The 17,850-nt window shown below is 50.2% G+C and overlaps 1 protein-coding gene across 4 annotated transcripts in view; it reads left to right on the top strand.

The window, feature by feature from the left end:
• FLI1 (Fli-1 proto-oncogene, ETS transcription factor) overlaps positions 1-17,850 on the top strand; it is a 115,984-nt gene that overhangs the window by 13,833 nt on the left and 84,301 nt on the right. The window contains exon 1 of one of the 4 annotated variants that reach the window (XM_068159999.1): positions 729-1,142. The exons of the other annotated variants lie outside the window; for them this stretch is intronic. Within the exon in view, the coding sequence (XP_068016100.1) occupies positions 1,125-1,142 (18 nt within the window). The 5' untranslated portion in view covers positions 729-1,124. Of the gene's footprint in view, positions 1-728; positions 1,143-17,850 lie in introns of those variants that run through there. 4 annotated transcript variants of the gene reach the window in all.

Raw genomic sequence — 17,850 nt, forward strand, 5'->3', positions numbered from 1 at the left:
CCCACCTCAATATCCTTCAGAGCCCGAGATCCCAACTCGGGAGACGACTGGAAGTGCAGGGAACGGGGTGAGAGCGGAGGAGACCCTCCGCTAGCCCTCAGCCCCGCTTCCAGCCTGGCTTCTGATTGCTGGGGCCGTTCGTCTGTCCCGCACCCCTGCACTTACCGCTCCGTTCTGGCAAGGACTGGACGCTCCTTACTGGGATGCACGAAGGAGAGGGGGTTGAAATATGATTTAAATAAGGTTTTAAACCGCCAAACGTCTTAATTTTCTCTGCCTGCCGCTACCGAATTTGTGTTTACGGGCTTGTGGTTTGTTTTGTTGGGGTATTTTTTTTCCCCCCTCCTCTCTCCTTGAATACATATATATATAATTTTTTTTCTGCCTGCGACTGGAAAACGCATTAATAAAAAAATCTGTGGGAAGAGACGGAAATTCAGTGAGTCAGGCTTGAAGCTGCTCCAGCCAAAAGAGAGAGGGAGGGGGGGCAAAGAAAAAGCGCACAACCACCAACAACAACAGCAACAAAACTCCCCCAAGCCCCCACGTTAAAAGAAAGGGTAGGACGACACACAGCGCTCGCTAGTACAGTTTTTGGGGGTGCAAAGCAAAAAGGCTCTGCGCTGGGCTGGCTGCTCCGGCGACAAATAGAGGTAGTAGCTATTGTTCTGCCCTTTCCTTATCTAAACGCAGCAAATATCCTGTCTGTAAAATAGATAGATAGATATATTTATTTATTTCTTTTTTTTTTTTCGCCCCAGAAGGCAGGACCAGCGGAGGGACGAAAGTTTCCTCCTCGAGTGACTTCACTTCCCAAAATTAGCAGAAAAAAACGTTTCATCCGGTTAACTGTCTCTTTTTCGCTCCGCTGCGAGAAGCTGAGTTTAAAGAGAGTAAAAAAAAAACACAGAGAGAGAGAGAGAGAGAGAGACCCGGAGAGAGAAGGAGGGAGAGGAAGGAGAGAGGAGGAGAGGGGGCTACAGGGTGAAAAGCAGAATCCCTGGCAGGGCAGGGAAGGAAGCGAACAGGGCAAAGAGGGATAACAAACTTCAGTAGGCTTCGGTTGCAGGCTAAACCGGGTCAATGTGTGGAATATTGCTGGTACCGGCTGGAAGTTGTTCTAGATGGACGGCACTATTAAGGTAAGGGGGGGAACAGGAGGGGTTGGGGGACCCCCTGCAGCCCACGGCGGGGAGCCGGGGGCTGCGCTCCGGCTCCGTTCCCCTTCCCCCGAAGCGGTCGAACTCTTCCTCTTCCTCCGCAGCAGCATAGCGAGGGGCTTGGGAGCTGATCGACCCGCTCGTACTCTGCTTTTAGGGGGGCAATGTGTAGTCAGCAGCCTGCCTCCCCCCACCCCCTCCCCAAAACAGGGATTCGGGGAGCTGCCCGGCTCGGCGGTGACAGCTCCTGCCCCGGGGCTCTGCGCTGCCCCGGGTTCAGAGGGGGAGCAGCTCGCAGGAGGCAAAGCGGCTCCGAGCTGGCCCCAGATGTGAGCCCCTGGCTCTGATTTCCTCATCGCAGCCCTGCTTAAAATTCATTGCTGGTTCTCTGGTGGTCGCCACTGCGTTTCCTCCAGTAGCAGTTTGGTTGTTGGTTGTTTGGGGTTTTTGGCTTTTTGGCGGGGGCGGGAGGAGAAAGCAAAGGACGAGGACGGTTTGGAGGCGAAACATCACCCCAACTCGGCAAGGAGAAGGGGAAGCAAAGAGTGTGGCAAAAAAACCACCAACATAACCAACCTCTGGTGGCCTTGAGCAACCGAGGACGCTGCTGGGGCTTGGAGAGTGGTTCTCCCCCTCCTTCCACCAGCCCCCCTCCCCTCTCCCCCTGCATCCAACCGGCTGAGCCTTCAGCCTCTGCAAAGCTAAGCCAAGGCTTTTCCCCAGCACCTTGAGGTGGTGATTCTCAAAGCCCAGCAAGCTCAGGGGCTGGCTTTTTTTTCTGAGTTTGGTGTGTGTGTGTGTGTGGAGGGGGGGAGAACCCTTGGGTAGTTTGCACAGGCTCTTCTGGAGGGAGCTTTATGGTACAGGAGGCAGCCCAAAGAGAAGAGGCTCGAAGCTGAGACGCTCTGTGGGTGTGTTTGGGCTGGAGGATTTCGAAAGATGCCTATCTCCTGGGTGGGGTGTTGATCTCTTCTTAAAAGTCTTCTGCTTGTTTTACTTTTTTTTCCCCCTTTCTTGTCATTTTTTTTGTTCTTTGGTGGACTGTTTGTTGGGTTTTGGGTTGGTTCGTTTTTTGGTGGGGTTTTGTTTGCCTCTTTTTTTCTCTCTCATTTTTTTTTCCCTTTTTTTTTGCTGACCTGGGGAGAAAGAAGCTGCAAAGTGGCAGGAACTGAAACTTTCTCCCTTAGGCTGCAGCTTCTGACAAGTGTGCTGTTTGGAAGGGTCTCAGGAGGAGGGGGAAGGAAGGAGCTGGGCAGGAAGAGAAGAATGGAATAGGGAAAGGAAGAGGGTGAATATCAGAGAGGAGGAGAGAAAGCAAGGAGCTGAAGGCAAAAGGTTTGGGAGGTATGGCAGGAATAGGACATTTCCCTCTCAGATGTGTGGGCCTCACTCAGGATGTGTTTAGTGCACCACAACCTTCTTTGATTTGTGGAGCCCTAAATACTGTGTGGTGAAAGTGGAGAGATCTCCCATCTGTACCTTTGCTGCTGGTGCACACATGGACTTGCTCTTCTGCACAGGCCATGAGTGCCCAGCCTCATCCTCTGGTGCTGGTGTATTCCTGTGATCCATGGTGCTTACTGGGAGCTCCTCCTCTCCCCAGTGCCCCCATGCTGCAAAGTGTTATTGCTACCTCCCTCTTTCAGCTCCCCCACCCCGGGTTTGGAGATGAGGAACTGCAACATTTAGCAGCCTGGCCTAAAGTCACGTTGGGGAGACTGTGGTGAAAGGAGGAACTCAGCCACATCTCAGGTCACTGCCCCAGCTTCTGGATCTGCTTGCTGGCTGCTCTGCAGCCTTTTCTCCTATTGTCCTGCTTCTCATGTAGTCTAGGAGTAATTTCACTGTTTGAGCTAAGAGAGGCAGGATCTATGCATTCCCAGCGTGGTGGGGATTGGAAAGGGCCTCTAGGGATCACCTTGTCCAAATGCCCTGCTGTCACCCACAGCAGCTTGCCCAGGATCACAATGTCCAGGTGGGTTTGGAAGCTCTCCAGAGAAGGAGATTCCACAACCCCTTTGGGCAGCCTGCTCCATGGCTCACAGCACAGACGTTTCTCCTCATCTTCACAGGGAACCTCTTGGGTCCCTCAGCATCTTCACAGCCTCAGCTGGACTCTCTCCAGCAGTTCTAGATACACCAGAGTCTCCCTTGGGCTCATTTACTGAGCAGTTCCAGAATCACCAGCAAGTTGCTGCAGGTCCCCATGTCCCATTCATTGCCTTCTCTAGCTTAGCCCTTTCCTGTACCATGCATTGAGGTCAGAGCCCTTGGCATTAGCTGCCATTGAATCATAGAATCAATCAGGCTGGAAAAGACCTCAAGGGTTATCAAGTCCAACCTGTCACACAGTTTTTTTTGCTTGCAATTACTTTTTACTGGGCAGGGGAAAAAAAAAGGAGGGGGAAAGAGGGTTTCAGAGGACTACCAGAGCCACACTTTGACAGGTTTGCTGCAGTTCACCACCAGAAGGAAGGGGTTAGGCCACTTTGCTTGTCTCCAGTGAAGGGCAATGAGAGAGGATGTGGCTTGAGAGGCTGCAGGGTTTTTTCTTTCATGTGCTGAGCTCTCTCTATGAGCTGTGCTTCAGGGGAGATTTCCCAAATTCTAGGGCAGGGGAAAGCCAACCTGTCCTGCACCCAGAGGAAAGTGAGCTTAAAAGTGGCTGTACCCTCAGGTCTGCTCTCCTGAAGGCTGGACGCATTGGTTTGTCTCAAAGCTATGGGTTTACATTGGGAAATAACATGAGGGAAAGATGGTTGGAAGTGAGCAGAGAGCACTAGAAACACAAGAAAAGGCTCTTTCAGTATCCAGAGTGAAAACATGAGGAGGGACCAGCTGGAACCTGTGGATGGGTAGATTCAGATTGGATGTTGGGAAGAAGTTCTTCCCCATAGATTGGTTGTTAGGAAGAAGTTCTTCCCCACGAGGGTGGTGAGACACTGGCACAGGCTGCCCAGGGAGGTGGTAGAAGCCTCATCCCTCCAGGGTTTTTAAGGCCAGGCTGGATGTGGCTCTGGGCAACCTGATCTAGTGTGAGGAGTCCCTGCCCATGGCAGAGGAGTTGGAGTTAGATGATCCTTGAGGTCCCTTCCAAGCCTAACAATTCTGTGATTCTATTAGCATGGTTAAGAAGTTCTTCCCTCCCCAAACTAAGAAATACAGCTGGCTGTAGAAGATGAGTGCTGTGCAGCACAGAAGAGATACAGGAGAGGGCTGTGTGTGATTTCTTTAACCCAAAGCTCAGGGAATTCCAGGGATATTAAAGTATATCATGGGCTGCCTAGAGAGGTGGTCGAGTCTTCACCTCTGGAATCATTCAAAACCTGCCTGGATGCCAGCCTGTTCAACCTGCTCTGGGTGAATCTGCTCTGACAGGGGGGGTTGGACTGGGTGATCCCCAACCCCAATCATTCTGTGACTCTGTGATTAGTTCAGGACTGTGAGTTGTCTTTCTCCATCATGCACTGACTTAGGTCACAGGAGCTGTTGCACCAGGCCTAGAACAGGTCTGTATTTCTTCAGCAATCCCCAGCTTATTGATTACTTATTTTGCTGCCTCCTTGAAACAATTCCTGATGTGGGAGCTTGCAAAAATGACCTCTAGAGAAGTGCTTTGAAGTCTCTTGTGGAGAAAGAAGAAGCAACAAAGCTTTGCTTCCATGAGTTCATTTCCAGATTCAGCTCATGTTCTGTGAGTGATGCAGAAGGTGGTTTGGAGCCAGTGGAACCCATCACAGCTTGTGCTTGCACTGATTTTAGTTGATAGCATGATTCTATGATTCCAGATACTTCAGCTCACGTCTTCTTTGGGATAGCATCCTCAACAAAGCTGGGGAGGGGTCTGGAGCACAGCCCTGTGAGGAGAGGCTGAGGGAGCTGGTGTTGCTTATCTTGGAGAAGAGGAGGCTCAGGGGAGACCTTCTTGCTCTCTCCAACTCCCTGAAGGGAGGTTGTAGCCAGGTGAGGGTTGGTCTCTTCTCCCAGGCAAGCAGCACCAGAAGAAGAGGACACAGTCTCAAGCTGTGCCAGGGGAGGTTTAGGCTGGATGTTAGGAAGAAATTCTTCATAGAAAGAGTTATTGGCTTTTGGAATTTGCTGCCCAGGGAGGTGGTGGAGTCCCCATCACTGGAGGTGTTTAGGAGGAGACTTGATGGGGTGCTTGGTGCCATGGTTTAGTTGATTAGATGCTGTTGGATGATAGGTTGGACTTGATGATCTCAAAGGTCTCTTCCAACCTGGTCTGTCCTGTCCTGTCCTGTCCTATCCTATCCTATCCTATCCCATCCCATCCCATCCCATCCCATCCCACTTGGGCTTAATTCATACTGGGTTCTTTTGGGGAGGGGTGTGTGTGGGGGGACTGGATTTGGAGTTTTATTGCCTCAGACTAAATAAATAAGAAAAAGACAAGGTACAGCTAATTTCAGCAAGATGCCCAGGTGTGGCCTTCCCTCCCAAGAGCAACTGCTGCAGTTTCAAGCTGCTTTAATTATTTCAGTTCCTTTTTGCATGTGGACAACGGCTCCAGTCCAAAGCACTTGCCAAAAGCCTGGCTGCTAATTGAAAGAAGCTCCTTGTGTGGGCAACTGCTGCCTGCCTTCTGGCAAGAGCAGCTTTATCCTGGTCCTCTGGATATAAGCTGTGGGACCAGCTGAAGGCCATTCAGCCACAGCTTTGCCTTGCTCAAGCCGTCGGCAGCCCAACGTGCCCCGGGCCGGTCTGTTGGCGTTGCTATAGCAAAGGGTGGGGTGGGGTTTCTATTGCAATCTCTGTTTCTTGTCGGTTGTGAGCTGGAGGCGTTTGCCTCTCACCCTGAAACCTGGCCACCAAGATCTCCAACTAAGAGCATGTTTCCTTTCTCAGCCACCTTAAACACCTGCTTTGCCATTTTTAAGTTGCCCTGGCTTTCCCCCTCTGGAGGTAGCTTTCCCCCTCTGGAAGAGGCTTTCCCCCTCTGGAGGTGGCTTTCCCCCTCTGGAGGTGGCTTTCCCCCTCTGGAGGTGGCTTTCCCCCTCTGGAAGAGGCTTTCCCCCCTCTGGAGGTGGCTTTTCCCCCTCTGGAGGTGCCTTTCTCCCTCTGGAGGTGCCTTTCTCCCTCTGGAGGTGCCTTTCTCCCTCTGGAGGTGCCTTTCTCCCTCTGGAGGTGCCTTTCTCCCTCTGGAGGAGCCTTTCCCTGGCAGAAAAGCTTTGACTCCCAGGGCTAAGGATTTGCATCTCCAAATGGAAAAGAAAAACTCAATCCTGAGGATGTTTGCTTGCTGGAGACTTTCCCCAGATTCCCCCCAAAGCGATTTTGGGCCAAGCCATCTGCAGTGGTGAAGGCATAAGTGCAGATATTCCTTGATACCCAAGTCCTTGTTCAGGAGCTGAAAAGGCTGGAGAGCTTGGGCAGAACCTCAGGAAGCTCAACAGGGACAAGTGTAGGGTCCTACCCCTGGGCAGGAATAACCTCCTGCACCAGTACAGGTGAGAGGTGACCTGCTGGGGAGCAGCTCTGCAGAGAAGGACCTGGGAGTGCTGGTGGCCAAGAGGTTGCCCATGAGCCAGCAACGTGGCCTCATGGCCGAGAAGGCAAATGGCCTCCTGGGATGCATGAAGAAGAGTGTGGCCAGCAGGTCCAGGGAGGTTCTCTTCTCCCTCTACTCTGCCCTAGTGGGGCCACATCTGGAGTACTGGGTTCAGTTCTGAGCTCCCCAGTTCAAGAGAGACAGGGAACTAGTGGTCAGAGTCCAAAGGAGTTGAGGAGGGAACTGGAGGATGAAAGGATGAGATCACACTGTGGTGGTGCTGGCTCAAGGTGTTCTACACTAACTCCTGTTTGCCTCAGAAGTAAAAGACTTGGAAAGTCTTTCCAGAGCTGGTGAATTGAGTAACCCAGTAGTAGAATTGTCCCTGCTACGGGAAGGAAGGTGAAGCAAACCTAATACACAACAAACCAGCACCAACTGCTTAGATTTTAGGCACTTGGGGTTTCACTCGGAGGCTTTAAAGAGGTGCTGAAAGCCTTCTCTAAGTTTCTCTCCACCACTGTGGATTTTACCCTTAACAGGATGTGGTCACTTTAAGTAGTAGTGTGCAAGCCTTGAGGATTTCATGCTTTTCTTGGAGTTATTGATCTTAATGTCATGATAATCCTGCTGTGAGATGAGGGTGGGAAGTGGCTCAGCTTCTCTTGCTCCTCGCAGCTTTTCTTCTAAGGAGAGTTTTGCTGGAGTTGTGGTATGTAAAAGTGGAACCACTCACAGCAGTCTTAGGAGAAAGGGGCAGACAGAGATCAAGAGGAGCAAAGGTTGCACCTCAGAGTGAGGTCTGAGATGAAATGCTGATAAGGTGAGAGGTGTTGGCGGGGGGGGGGGAGGGCATCTTTAGCAGTTTTTGCAAGAAGCTGAGTTTCTTAGCTTCAGGTCTCTCCTTGCTGCTTTTACAGAAGGCTTTCATTGTGCTTTCTCTTCACATCTCACAAAGATCAGACCCTGAGCTTACAAGCATACCACCAGAGCATCCTCCTTTCTTTTCTCCTTGTAAAACCTCAGCCTGTGAAGATCTTTTCCAGCACCTCGTAAGCTGCTTTTGAAAACTCCAAGTTTCTCCTCCTCCTTTGACTTGACTTGACCACTTAAAGAAAGACCCAATGTCCCCTCCTGGCACAAACATGCCTGAGCAGGCAAATTAAAGGAGCCAGGGGAGCCTTAACTTCAGCTGTTCAGGTATTTGTGGGTTTGCTGAACACCTTGTACTGTGGAGGTACAGTGCTAGAAGTAGAGTGTGCATGAATGTGTGCCTGGCTTGCTGGGAGAAGACTGGCCTAACACATTAAGCTGAGCTCTACAGCTCGGTTTGGAGCCAGTTATCATAGAATCATAGCATTGTTTCAGTTGGAAATGACCTCTAAGGTCATCAAATGCAACTGTTTCACCCTCCTCCCCCCCTTAAATGCAAAATTCATTTGAAGTCTTTCATTCTGAATCAAGCAACAGATCTCTTTCCAGTGTCTGAGCCTCTCATGCACATGAGCATGAGGGCATCACACATGTGTAGCACTGGCATGCAAAGGCAGCTGCCCATCACTTGGGGGCACCCAAGTGGGCACCCACCCATCACTTGGGTGATGCCCAAGTACATTTTGTGTCACCAGACATTTTCTCATGAGGCTGGGAGAATCATAGAATCAATAAGGTTGGAAAAGACCTCAAAGATCATCAAGTCCAACCTGTCACCCAAGACCTCCTGACTACTAGACCATGGCACCAAGTGCCAACTCCAGTCCCCTCACAGACACCTAGAGTGTGTATTTATAGCTGGTTTTGAAAAGCAGACTGAAATATCACCAGTGAATGTGGCTTTCTGCCTCCTTCAGCTGACTGTGGGCCCAGGTCTTTGCATCATCACAGATGCCTCAGCAGTCAGGGTGCTGCTCATGTAGCTCTCACCAACCTCAACTGTACAGGCAACAACCCATGGCACAGGGCAAGGTGGGAACTGCCCCGTGGAGTTCCAAATAGCAAAGCCTCCAAAGCATTGCTGCATCTACTGCTTGCTTGCTTTCTTCCTCTCCTTACCCAGGCCACATTATTACTGATGGGTATCTGCACAGCTAGTAACACTGCTCTAGAAACCTGGCTCTTGTAGTAAAGCCACAAACGTTCCCTCCCTCCTCCCCCACCTCTGCCACCAGAAGCTTTTCCTTCAGCCTTAAGACAGAGACCTAAACAAAAGGGGTGTACATTACCCTGTGCTGCTGCTGAGGACATTTGAGTGTGTCCTGATAAACCTCCTGTTTGTTTCCAGTGGCAATCAGCACCAAAGGCAAAACTTTGGAATAATGACCTGCCAGGAAGCATCAATGTTTGATACCAGAGGCACTTAAACTCTCACTGGAAATGAGTGGGAGAAGGAAGGCTAAATCCCACAGGCAGGTTGTGAAATCTCAGCCTCTGCTTGTCTTCAGCACTGGTCTGATGCTGGGAAGAATCATAGAATTGTTAGGGTTGGAAGGGACCTCAAGGATCATCCAGTTCCAACCTCCTGCCATGGGCAGGGACTCCTCACACTAGATCAGGTTGCTCAGAGCCACACCCAGCCTGGCCTTAAAAACCCTCCAGGGGTGAGGCTGAATGACCCTGGTTCTTTGTGTCTGTCAAGCTGTCTTTGTTTTCCTAATTTTTGACCAAAACCCAGTCAGGAATGCAGCTCAGTGGAGGCTCCTGCAGTGGGCAGAGCTAAGTTTGCTGGTTTGTTGCCACCTCTGTGCAACACTGGGCAACTGGCTGTAGATGGCCCTGCTTGAGCAGGAGGGCTGGACCAGATGACCTGCAGAGGTCCCTCCCAACCTCAACCATTCTGGGATTCTGTGCACCTCTTAGAATCACACAATCACAGAATTGTTTTGGTTGGAAAAGCCCTTGCAGATCATCCAGTCCAACCATTCTCTAACTCTCCCATGGCTGGTGCTAAACCATGACCCTCAGCACCACATCTCTGCAGCTTTTAAACACCTCCAGGGATGGGGATTCAACCACCTCCCTGGCCAGCCTGTTCCAGTCTCTGAGAACTGTTTCAGTGAAGAAGTTTCTTCTAATGTCCAACCTAAACCTCCTCTGGCACAACTTGAGGCCATTTCCTTTCATCCTGTCCCTTGTTACTAGGCAGAACAGACTGACCCCCACCTGGCTCCAACCTCCTTTAAGGGTGTTGCAGAGAGCCAGAAGGCCTTGTTGCTGTTCTTCCAGCACAGAGCAACCCAGACCTCAACTAACCACAAAGGACTGAGAAACAAAATGCTTACAATGCACCCTAACAGCAGCCTTACACAGGAACACCCAGGAACTGAACGTTAAGGTGCTGGCTCACACTTGTCCATCATGCAAAGGGAGTGAAAAATCACACAGTGGGCAGGAGAGGCTTTAATTAGTCATTTGCTGATTTCTCACTCAGCAAAAAAAATACCCTTGCCCTTCTTAACTGCTTTAGATCTGAGAGGAGAAGATGTAACAGCAACAATCCTCCTCCTTTCTTCCTCTCTCCTCCTTTTTCTTCCTCTCTCCTCCTTTTTCTTCCTCTCTCCTCCTTTTTCTTCCTCTCTCCTCCTTTTTCTTCCTCTCTCCTCCTTTTTCTTCCTCTCTCCTCCTTTTTCTTCCTCTCTCCTCCTTTTTCTTCCTCTCTCCTCCTTTTTCTTCCTCTCTCCTCCTTTTTCTTCCTCTCTCCTCCTTTTTCTTCCTCTCTCCTCCTTTTTCTTCCTCTCTCCTCCTTTTTCTTCCTCTCTCCTCCTTTTTCTTCCTCTCTCCTCCTTTTTCTTCCTCTCTCCTCCTTTTTCTTCCTCTCTCCTCCTTTTTCTTCCTCTCTCCTCCTTTTTCTTCCTCTCTCCTCCTTTTTCTTCCTCTCTCCTCCTTTTTCTTCCTCTCTCCTCCTTTTTCTTCCTCTCTCCTCCTTTTTCTTCCTCTCTCTGTAAATTGATGAATGAGTGAAAAAGAGAACCTGGTTTCAGGGTTGGATGGGTCAGTGGAAGGTGTGGTGAGTTCAGCAAACTGAATTTTACACCATGAGCATATTCTTCTTTGGCTGTTTTTGACAGCAGCTTTCTTTTTAAAGGAATAGAAACTCAGAACAGATCAGGAGTGGTTAAAATATCTCTTTTACAGCTAAAAGCAGAATTTGGCCCTCTGGCTGCTCCTGAATAACTCTTCTTGTTGTTGTTCCAAGCTTGATTGACTTATAACTGCATCTGAACCAACCTCACATCAGTTCCTTTTTATCAGCCAAAGTGAGACTTCCTGTGCTCCACAGTCTGGTTTCCTGATGTGTTTCCCTTTTCCTTTTAACAGAACAAAGGAAACTGTAACTCCTCCACTGCTCCTGTTCCAAATCTCCTTGGGACTTCATGTGATGCTAGCATCCAACATTTGCCTTTTGTGGTTGTTTTTTTTCTGCCCAGTTGCTGAGTAGAGCTGCTTAGAGTGGCAGTGCCCTCTTCATACCTGCTTGAGTTTTGTATTGCCAGAGCCCTCTTTGCTGTTGAAATGGAGCAAAATCCAGAGCAGCAGGGCAGCCACTGTGCTCTGATCCACCAAAGTAGAGGAGAAAAGGAAAATCTTGGCCAAAGGCTCTGCATGTTACTGGAGATAGAGGATTTTAAAATGTTCTGCTGGAGCAAACAATGCTGCTGAAGTGTTGGGCTCACATTGATTTGCATGGGCTCATATGTGTGAGCAAAATGCGGTGGCTGACCTTGGGGATGGAATTTTGGGTTCTAAAGTAGGAGTAAACATGAACCAGTGTGTGTGCCCAGGTGGCCAAGAAGGCCAACAGCATCCTGGTTTGGATCAGCAATGGTGTGGCCAGCAGGACCAGGACAGGGATAGTCCCCTCTACTGGACACTGGTGAGGCCACAACTTGAGTACTGGGTTTGGTTTTGGGGCTGGAGCCTGTCCAGAGAAGGGCATGGAATGTGGGTCCGGAGGACAGGGCTGGTGAGGAGCAGCTGAAGCATCTAGGGGTGTTTAGTCTGGAGAAAAAGAGGTTGAGAGGAGATCTCATTGCTCTCTACAACTCCCTGGTTGGAGCCAGGTGGGGGTCAGTCTGTCCTGCCTAGTAACAAGTGACAGGATGAGAGGAAGTGGCCTCAAGTTGTGCCAGAGGAGATTTAGGTTGGACATTAGAAGAAACGTCTTCACTGAAAGGGTTCTCAAAGACTGGAGCAGGCTGGCCAGGGAGGTGGTTGAATCCCCATCCCTGGAAGTGTTTAAAACTGGCAGAGATGTGATGCTGAGGGCCATGGTTTAGCACCAGCCTTGGTAGAGTTAGATCACAGATGGATTGGATGATCTGAAAGGTCTTTTCCAACCAAAACAACTCTATGATTCTATGTTTTTCTCCCAGCTGCTGTTCCCCAGGTTGTGGTTTGCTGAGATGCCACCATCCCTTTGTAATCTCCACCTGTCAGAGCTGATGCTTTGTCTTTGTAAGAATCACAAGTTCTTGTTCTGTTGAAAGAGAAGATTCACTTGTTCTGTTCAGATAGTCCTGACCTGAGACCTTTTCAGGAACCTCCTCAGGTTCCTCTGAGTAGAAGCCTAGAGAAGTGCTTCTGAACACAACTAAAAACTGCTACAGATGTGTGGAGGATGTTAGCTCAGAGTTGAGTGCAAAAATGAGCCTGATTCTGAGGAATCTACACTGGGGAGCAGTAAATTCCCAGCACAATTAGTGATGTTTATTGATGTTTGGGCTTTACCCATTTATCCAAACCAGCAGAGCTCAACGAGGCTGGGGAGAGGCCTCGAGCACAAGCCCTACGAGGAGAGGCTGAGGGAGCTAGGGTTGCTTAGCCTGGAGAAGAGGAGGCTCAGGGGAGACCTTCTTGCTGTCTGCAACTACCTGAAGGGAGGTTGTAGCCAGGAGGGGGTTGGTCTCTTCTCTCAAGCAACCAGCACCAGAACAAGAGGACACAGTCTCAAGCTGCACCAGGGGAGGTTCAGGCTGGAGGTGAGGAGAAAGTTGTTCACTGAGAGAGTTGTTAGCCATTGGAATGTGCTGCCCAGGGAGGTGGTGGAGTCCCCATCCCTGCATGTGTTCAAGAGGGGATTAGATGTGGCACTTGGTGCCATGGTTTAGTCCTGAGATCTGTGGTGACAGGTTGGACTTGATGATCTTTGAGGTCTCTCCCAACTTTGGTGATTCTGTGATTCTGAGGAATCTACACTGGGGAGCAGCAAATTCCCAGTGCTGTTGGTGCTGTTTGTTGATGTTTGGGCTTTATCCCTTTATCCAAACCAGCAGAGCTCAGCAGGCTGGGAAGAGAGCGAGGGACCTGCAGGTTGCGCTGCTGCTGGCTCTGCCTGTCTGCAGGTTTCAGTGCCCTGGTTTGAGATTTCCCTCAAGCCATAACAAAACCCTGGGCCTTTCCATTGGGGGGGGGGGGGGGGGGGGGGGGAAGAAGTCCTTTTTCATCAGACAACTTTGGATTACCTAGGGAAAGGTATCAGCAAAACAATCCTATCCCTCCTGCAAAACCCAGGGCAAAACCCAGGAAGGTTTGGCCCTTTTCCTGCTGCGCTCTGTTTATGGAAAGATTTCTATACAGTGTAATTCAATTTCCACAGCCCCTCCATTGATTTAATCCCTATTAAATGCTGGGGATTTGTCCACGAGGGTCGTGTTGCAGATCAGCCTTTAGGACTGACTCCTGATTAGAACCAGAAGTCGTGACTCTCATGATTAATTCCTGGCATTATGGCGGTTTGTCCCCAGAGGCTCCCACCGCGACCAGGCATGGCACGTAGATGGAATAAGAGCCCCAAATCTAAGCAGGCAGTGGGGGGAGGAAAACCCCCACAACAACCAAGAGATGAAATGCAGGAAGCAACAGATCACTCAGCAACTCCCCATCAGAGTCCTGGTGCTTCACAAGTCCCTGGAGCTGGAATTGCCCAGGAATTTGTAGCAGAGGGTGGAACTTCATAGAATCATAGAGTCAGTCAGGGTTGGAAGGGACCGCAAGGATCAGCTAGTTCCCAGCCCCCCTGCCATGGGCAGGGACACTCACACTAGATCAGGCTGGCCAGAGCCTCATCCAGCCTGCTCTTAAACACCTCCAGGGCTGGGGCCTCAACCACCTCCCTGGGCAACCCATTCCAGGGCTTCACCACTCTCACGGTGAAGAACTTCTTCCTCACGTCCAGTCTGAAACTTAACCTTTGATGAGCTTTACCACCCAACATTGGTGAAGTCAAAAGTGATTGACTCATGTGCAAGCTCAAGAGTCACATAGATCTCTTAGCAATTGACCCCAAAAGTTATTTTGAGGAGGTGTCACAGTTGCTGTGGGTGGTTTTGAGGTGTTCTGAGGATCTCTGCTACAATCTGTGCAACTCGTGATGCTTCAGAGACAGTTTGCTGCAGCGAGAGGAATTTCTCTGCTGATGACACTCCTAACCTGAGCAGGCTCCTAAAATCCATGTGACAAAGAACCATAGAGTCATGGAATATCAGAATGGTTTGGATTGGAAGGGACTTGAGAAATCATCTACTTCCAATCCCTGGCTGTGGGAAGGGGATGTCTCCTCTGAGACCAGGTTGCTCAAGGCCTCATCCAACCTGGCTTTTGAATACTTCCAGGCTTGGAGTCTTCACAACTTCTCTGAGCAACCTGTTCCAGTGCCTTACCACCCTCATGGGGAAGAATTTCTTTCCATTGTCTAACCCAAGTCCAGCTTCTTCCAGGTTGCAGCCATTGCCTCTCATCCTGTCACTTCATGCCTTTGTAGAAAGCCCTCCAGCTCTCCTGTGGCCCCCTTCAAATACCAGAAGCTTGCTCTAAAGTCTTCCCGGAGCCTTCTCTTCTCCAGGCTGAATATTTGTGGTAACATCCTTTATTAATTAGCTCTAATGTGCAGAGGTCCATCTTTGCCCAGCACAACTATTTATGCTCTGCTGATACTTCAAAGAGCCACAGGCAAGAACTCTCAACATCCCCCTGCAGATATTACCCAAACTGTCTGCTCCAGCTCCTGGGACGTGTGGGTTCTGCACATTGGTGTTGAAAAGGGCACTGACCTCTGCCTACTTTGCTGATTTCCATGAGGGCATCCAAAGCTCAGCTTTTAGAGTTCTAGAAATCCTTTGCCCTCACAGCACATCCAGAGCAGTAGGCAAAGGGATGGAATTCAACCCTGTTAGAAAGAAGCAAGAAGGTGCTGAAGCTGAAGCTTGCTTCAGTGAATCCTCTGGCTTTGCAGCATGGTGCTGGGGAGCAGAGGTTTTGTCACCCTCCCAGAGCATCAGGTGGCCATTAATGGATGGAATAAGCTTGCAGTTAGTCCTCTTCTCTTCGTGTTTTGGTGTTCTCCTATGTCACCTGCACTTCAGGAAGGATGCAATTATGGTTGATGTAACCATGTGAAGTATTTGTGCTATGGTAGCGCCTGGAGACCGGAGCGGGCTCTGTTGTGCTAAGCACTGTGTGTAACAGGAGATTCTTCCTCAGAATTCCTTAGGAGTGAAGAAAAGTTAAGGCACTTAATTGGAATTCCAGAGTGGGAGCAACTCTTGAGCTCCTCTGTCTGCTGTCAGAGGGGTCCATGCCCCTGCATTCTTTCCCCAAGCCCTGCAAGGCTTCTGTAAAGCAGGGATGGGGTTTTCGCTCCACCACCACTGCTCCCCACTGGAAAGGACTTTTGCACTTCCCTCATTCTGAGCTTTGAATACTTCTGGTTTTGGACTGACATTTGCTCATGGACAATTTTTACCTCTCTCATGCCAGCACTGCTCATTTAAACAACACTTTCCCTTCCCTGACACTATGTCCTGGTGTATCTACAGACCACTTCCATACCCCTCTCTGTTTTGCTGGGACAATGAAAAATCCTCTGATTGCATAGAATCACAGAATGGTTTGGGTTGGAAGGGACCTCCAAAAGTCATCTAGTCCAACCCATCTGCAGTCAGCAGGGACATCCTCCTCTAGAGCAGGTTGCTCAGAGCCTTGTCAATCTTGGCCTTGAGTATCTTCAGAGATGGGGCTTCAGCTACCTTCCCGGGTGACCTGTTGCAGTGTTCCACCACCCTCATGGTGCAGAACCTGTTCCTAACATCCAATCTAAATCTGCTCTTCTCTAACTTCAAACCATTACCATCCTCATCCTATCACTGCAGGCCTTTTGAGACAGTCCCTCTGCAGCCTTCTCTTCTCCAGGCTGAACACCTCCAGCTCCCTCAGCCTGTCCTCATAGCAGAGGTGCTCCAGCCCCCTGATGATTTTTGTGGACCTCCTCTGGACCCTCTCCATCAGGCCCATGTCCTTCCTGTCCTGAGGGCTCCAGAGGAGGATGCAGTGCTCCATAACTCTCCTTCTCCTGGGAACTCTTCAGCTCTCAGCTGCACCTGTTCCCATTTGAATTTCCCTGTTCTCAGCATGAGTCACTGGAGTGGCACACACTGTTCCCAGCCCTCAGCACTAACACAGGCTGGAAGAAGCCTCCATGATGCAACTCTGGGATTGCAAAGCCTTTTTTCCCCCTCCCCCTTTCTTTTTAATATCTGGTGAGTCAGAAAGAGCTGTGAGCAGTTCCTTTGCTCCAGTCTTCATCCTCAGCAGTGCCCAGCTTGGCTCAGCTGCTTGTTCTGCCACAGGGTACCTGGAGGAGTTCAGGCATTTCACCTCCTCTCTCTGTATCTCAGTTGCTCATCTCTAGAAGTCAGCAAATGCTTCCCTTCCTCTCTGCCTTCTCTGGTCAGTTTGGAGTAAAGGTTCTTAGGAGGTGGGACTGACCTCTCATGGGGTCTGTGGTGCCAGGTTGGACTTGATGATCTTTGAGGTCTCTTCCAACCTTGGTGATTCTGTGATTCTGTTCACAGACTCACAGAGCCCCAGCATGGTGGGGGTCAGAAGGGATGTCATCTAGTTCAACCCCTCCTCTAAAGAAGGGTCAACCAGGTTGAACCTCCTGGCTTCCAGTTTGTGCCCATTGCCCTTTGTCCTGTCACTGGGCCCCACTGGAAAGAGTCTGGCTCCATCCTCTTGCCCTCTGCTCTTGCTGAGCTTTGGGAAGATCCCCCCTCAATTTGCTCTTCTTCAGTCCCAGGTCTCTCAGCCTTTCCTCCTCACAGAGATGCTCCAGGCCACTCAGCATGTTTGTTTGACTCTTTCCAGGAGTTCTCTGTTTCTCTTAAACTGGGAAGCCCAGAACTAAACCCAGAACTGTTAATGTGGCCTGATTAGGGCAGAGTAGAGGGGAGGAGAACCTCTCTTGACCTGCTGGCTACACTCCTCTTCATGCTCCCCAGCAGACAGTTGGTCTCTTTGGCCTCAGGGGCACATTGGTGGCTCATGGGCAACTTCTTGTCCCCCAGAACTCCCAGGTCCTTCTCCTTGGAACTGTTTTCCAGCAGCATGTCCTGCAATCATAGAATCAATAAAGTTGGAAAAGACTTCAAAGATCATCAAGTCCAACCTGTCACCACAGATCTCAGGACTAAACCATGGCTCCAAGTGCCACATCCAATCCCCTCTTGAACACCTCCAGGGATGGGGACTCCACCACCTCCCTGGGCAGCACATTCCAATGGCTAACAACTCTCTCTGGGAAGAACTTTCTCCTCACCTCCAGCCTAAACCTCCCCTGGTGCAGCTTGAGACTGTGTCCTCTTGTTCTGGTGCTGCTTGCCTGGGAGAAGTGACCAACCCCCTGCTGGCTACAACCTCCCTTCAGGGAGTTGTAGATAGTAAGAAGGTCTCCCCTGAGCCTCCTCTTCTCCAGGCCATGCCATGCAATGAGCAGAAAGCATCCCAAAGGTTTTTGCCCTTATGTTTTCCATTAACCTTCTGCCACATTCCTGAGCTACAGGTACAGCTCTCAGGCTTTCAGGTCAGGAGCTTGTTTGTTCCTTGGGGCTGCAGCACGGCAGCTGTGACAGAGAGATGTTTTCCCTCAGATCAAGCTGCCCAGAAGGAGTAAGAAGGGTGTGGAGTCCGCCAGGTTTGCCAGATCTTTGCAGCAAGTGCTCTGGGTTGCCTGGTGAAGGAGTGGAGCAGAGTATGTGTGTGTGAGGCTCCATTATCCACCCACAGAGCTCCACACACACAGAGCTACACTTTCAGCTGGTGCTAAACACCAGATGGCTTCTTCATAAACCTGATTTTTATGTGTCTTACAAAGTAGCAGCCAGTGCACGTGGTCAGGAACCCACTCAG

This window comes from Melanerpes formicivorus, unplaced genomic scaffold (assembly GCF_026170545.1).
Source record: "Melanerpes formicivorus ecotype bairdi unplaced genomic scaffold, bMelFor1.0.p_v2 SCAF_47, whole genome shotgun sequence".
Taxonomy (NCBI): Eukaryota; Metazoa; Chordata; class Aves; order Piciformes; family Picidae; genus Melanerpes; species Melanerpes formicivorus.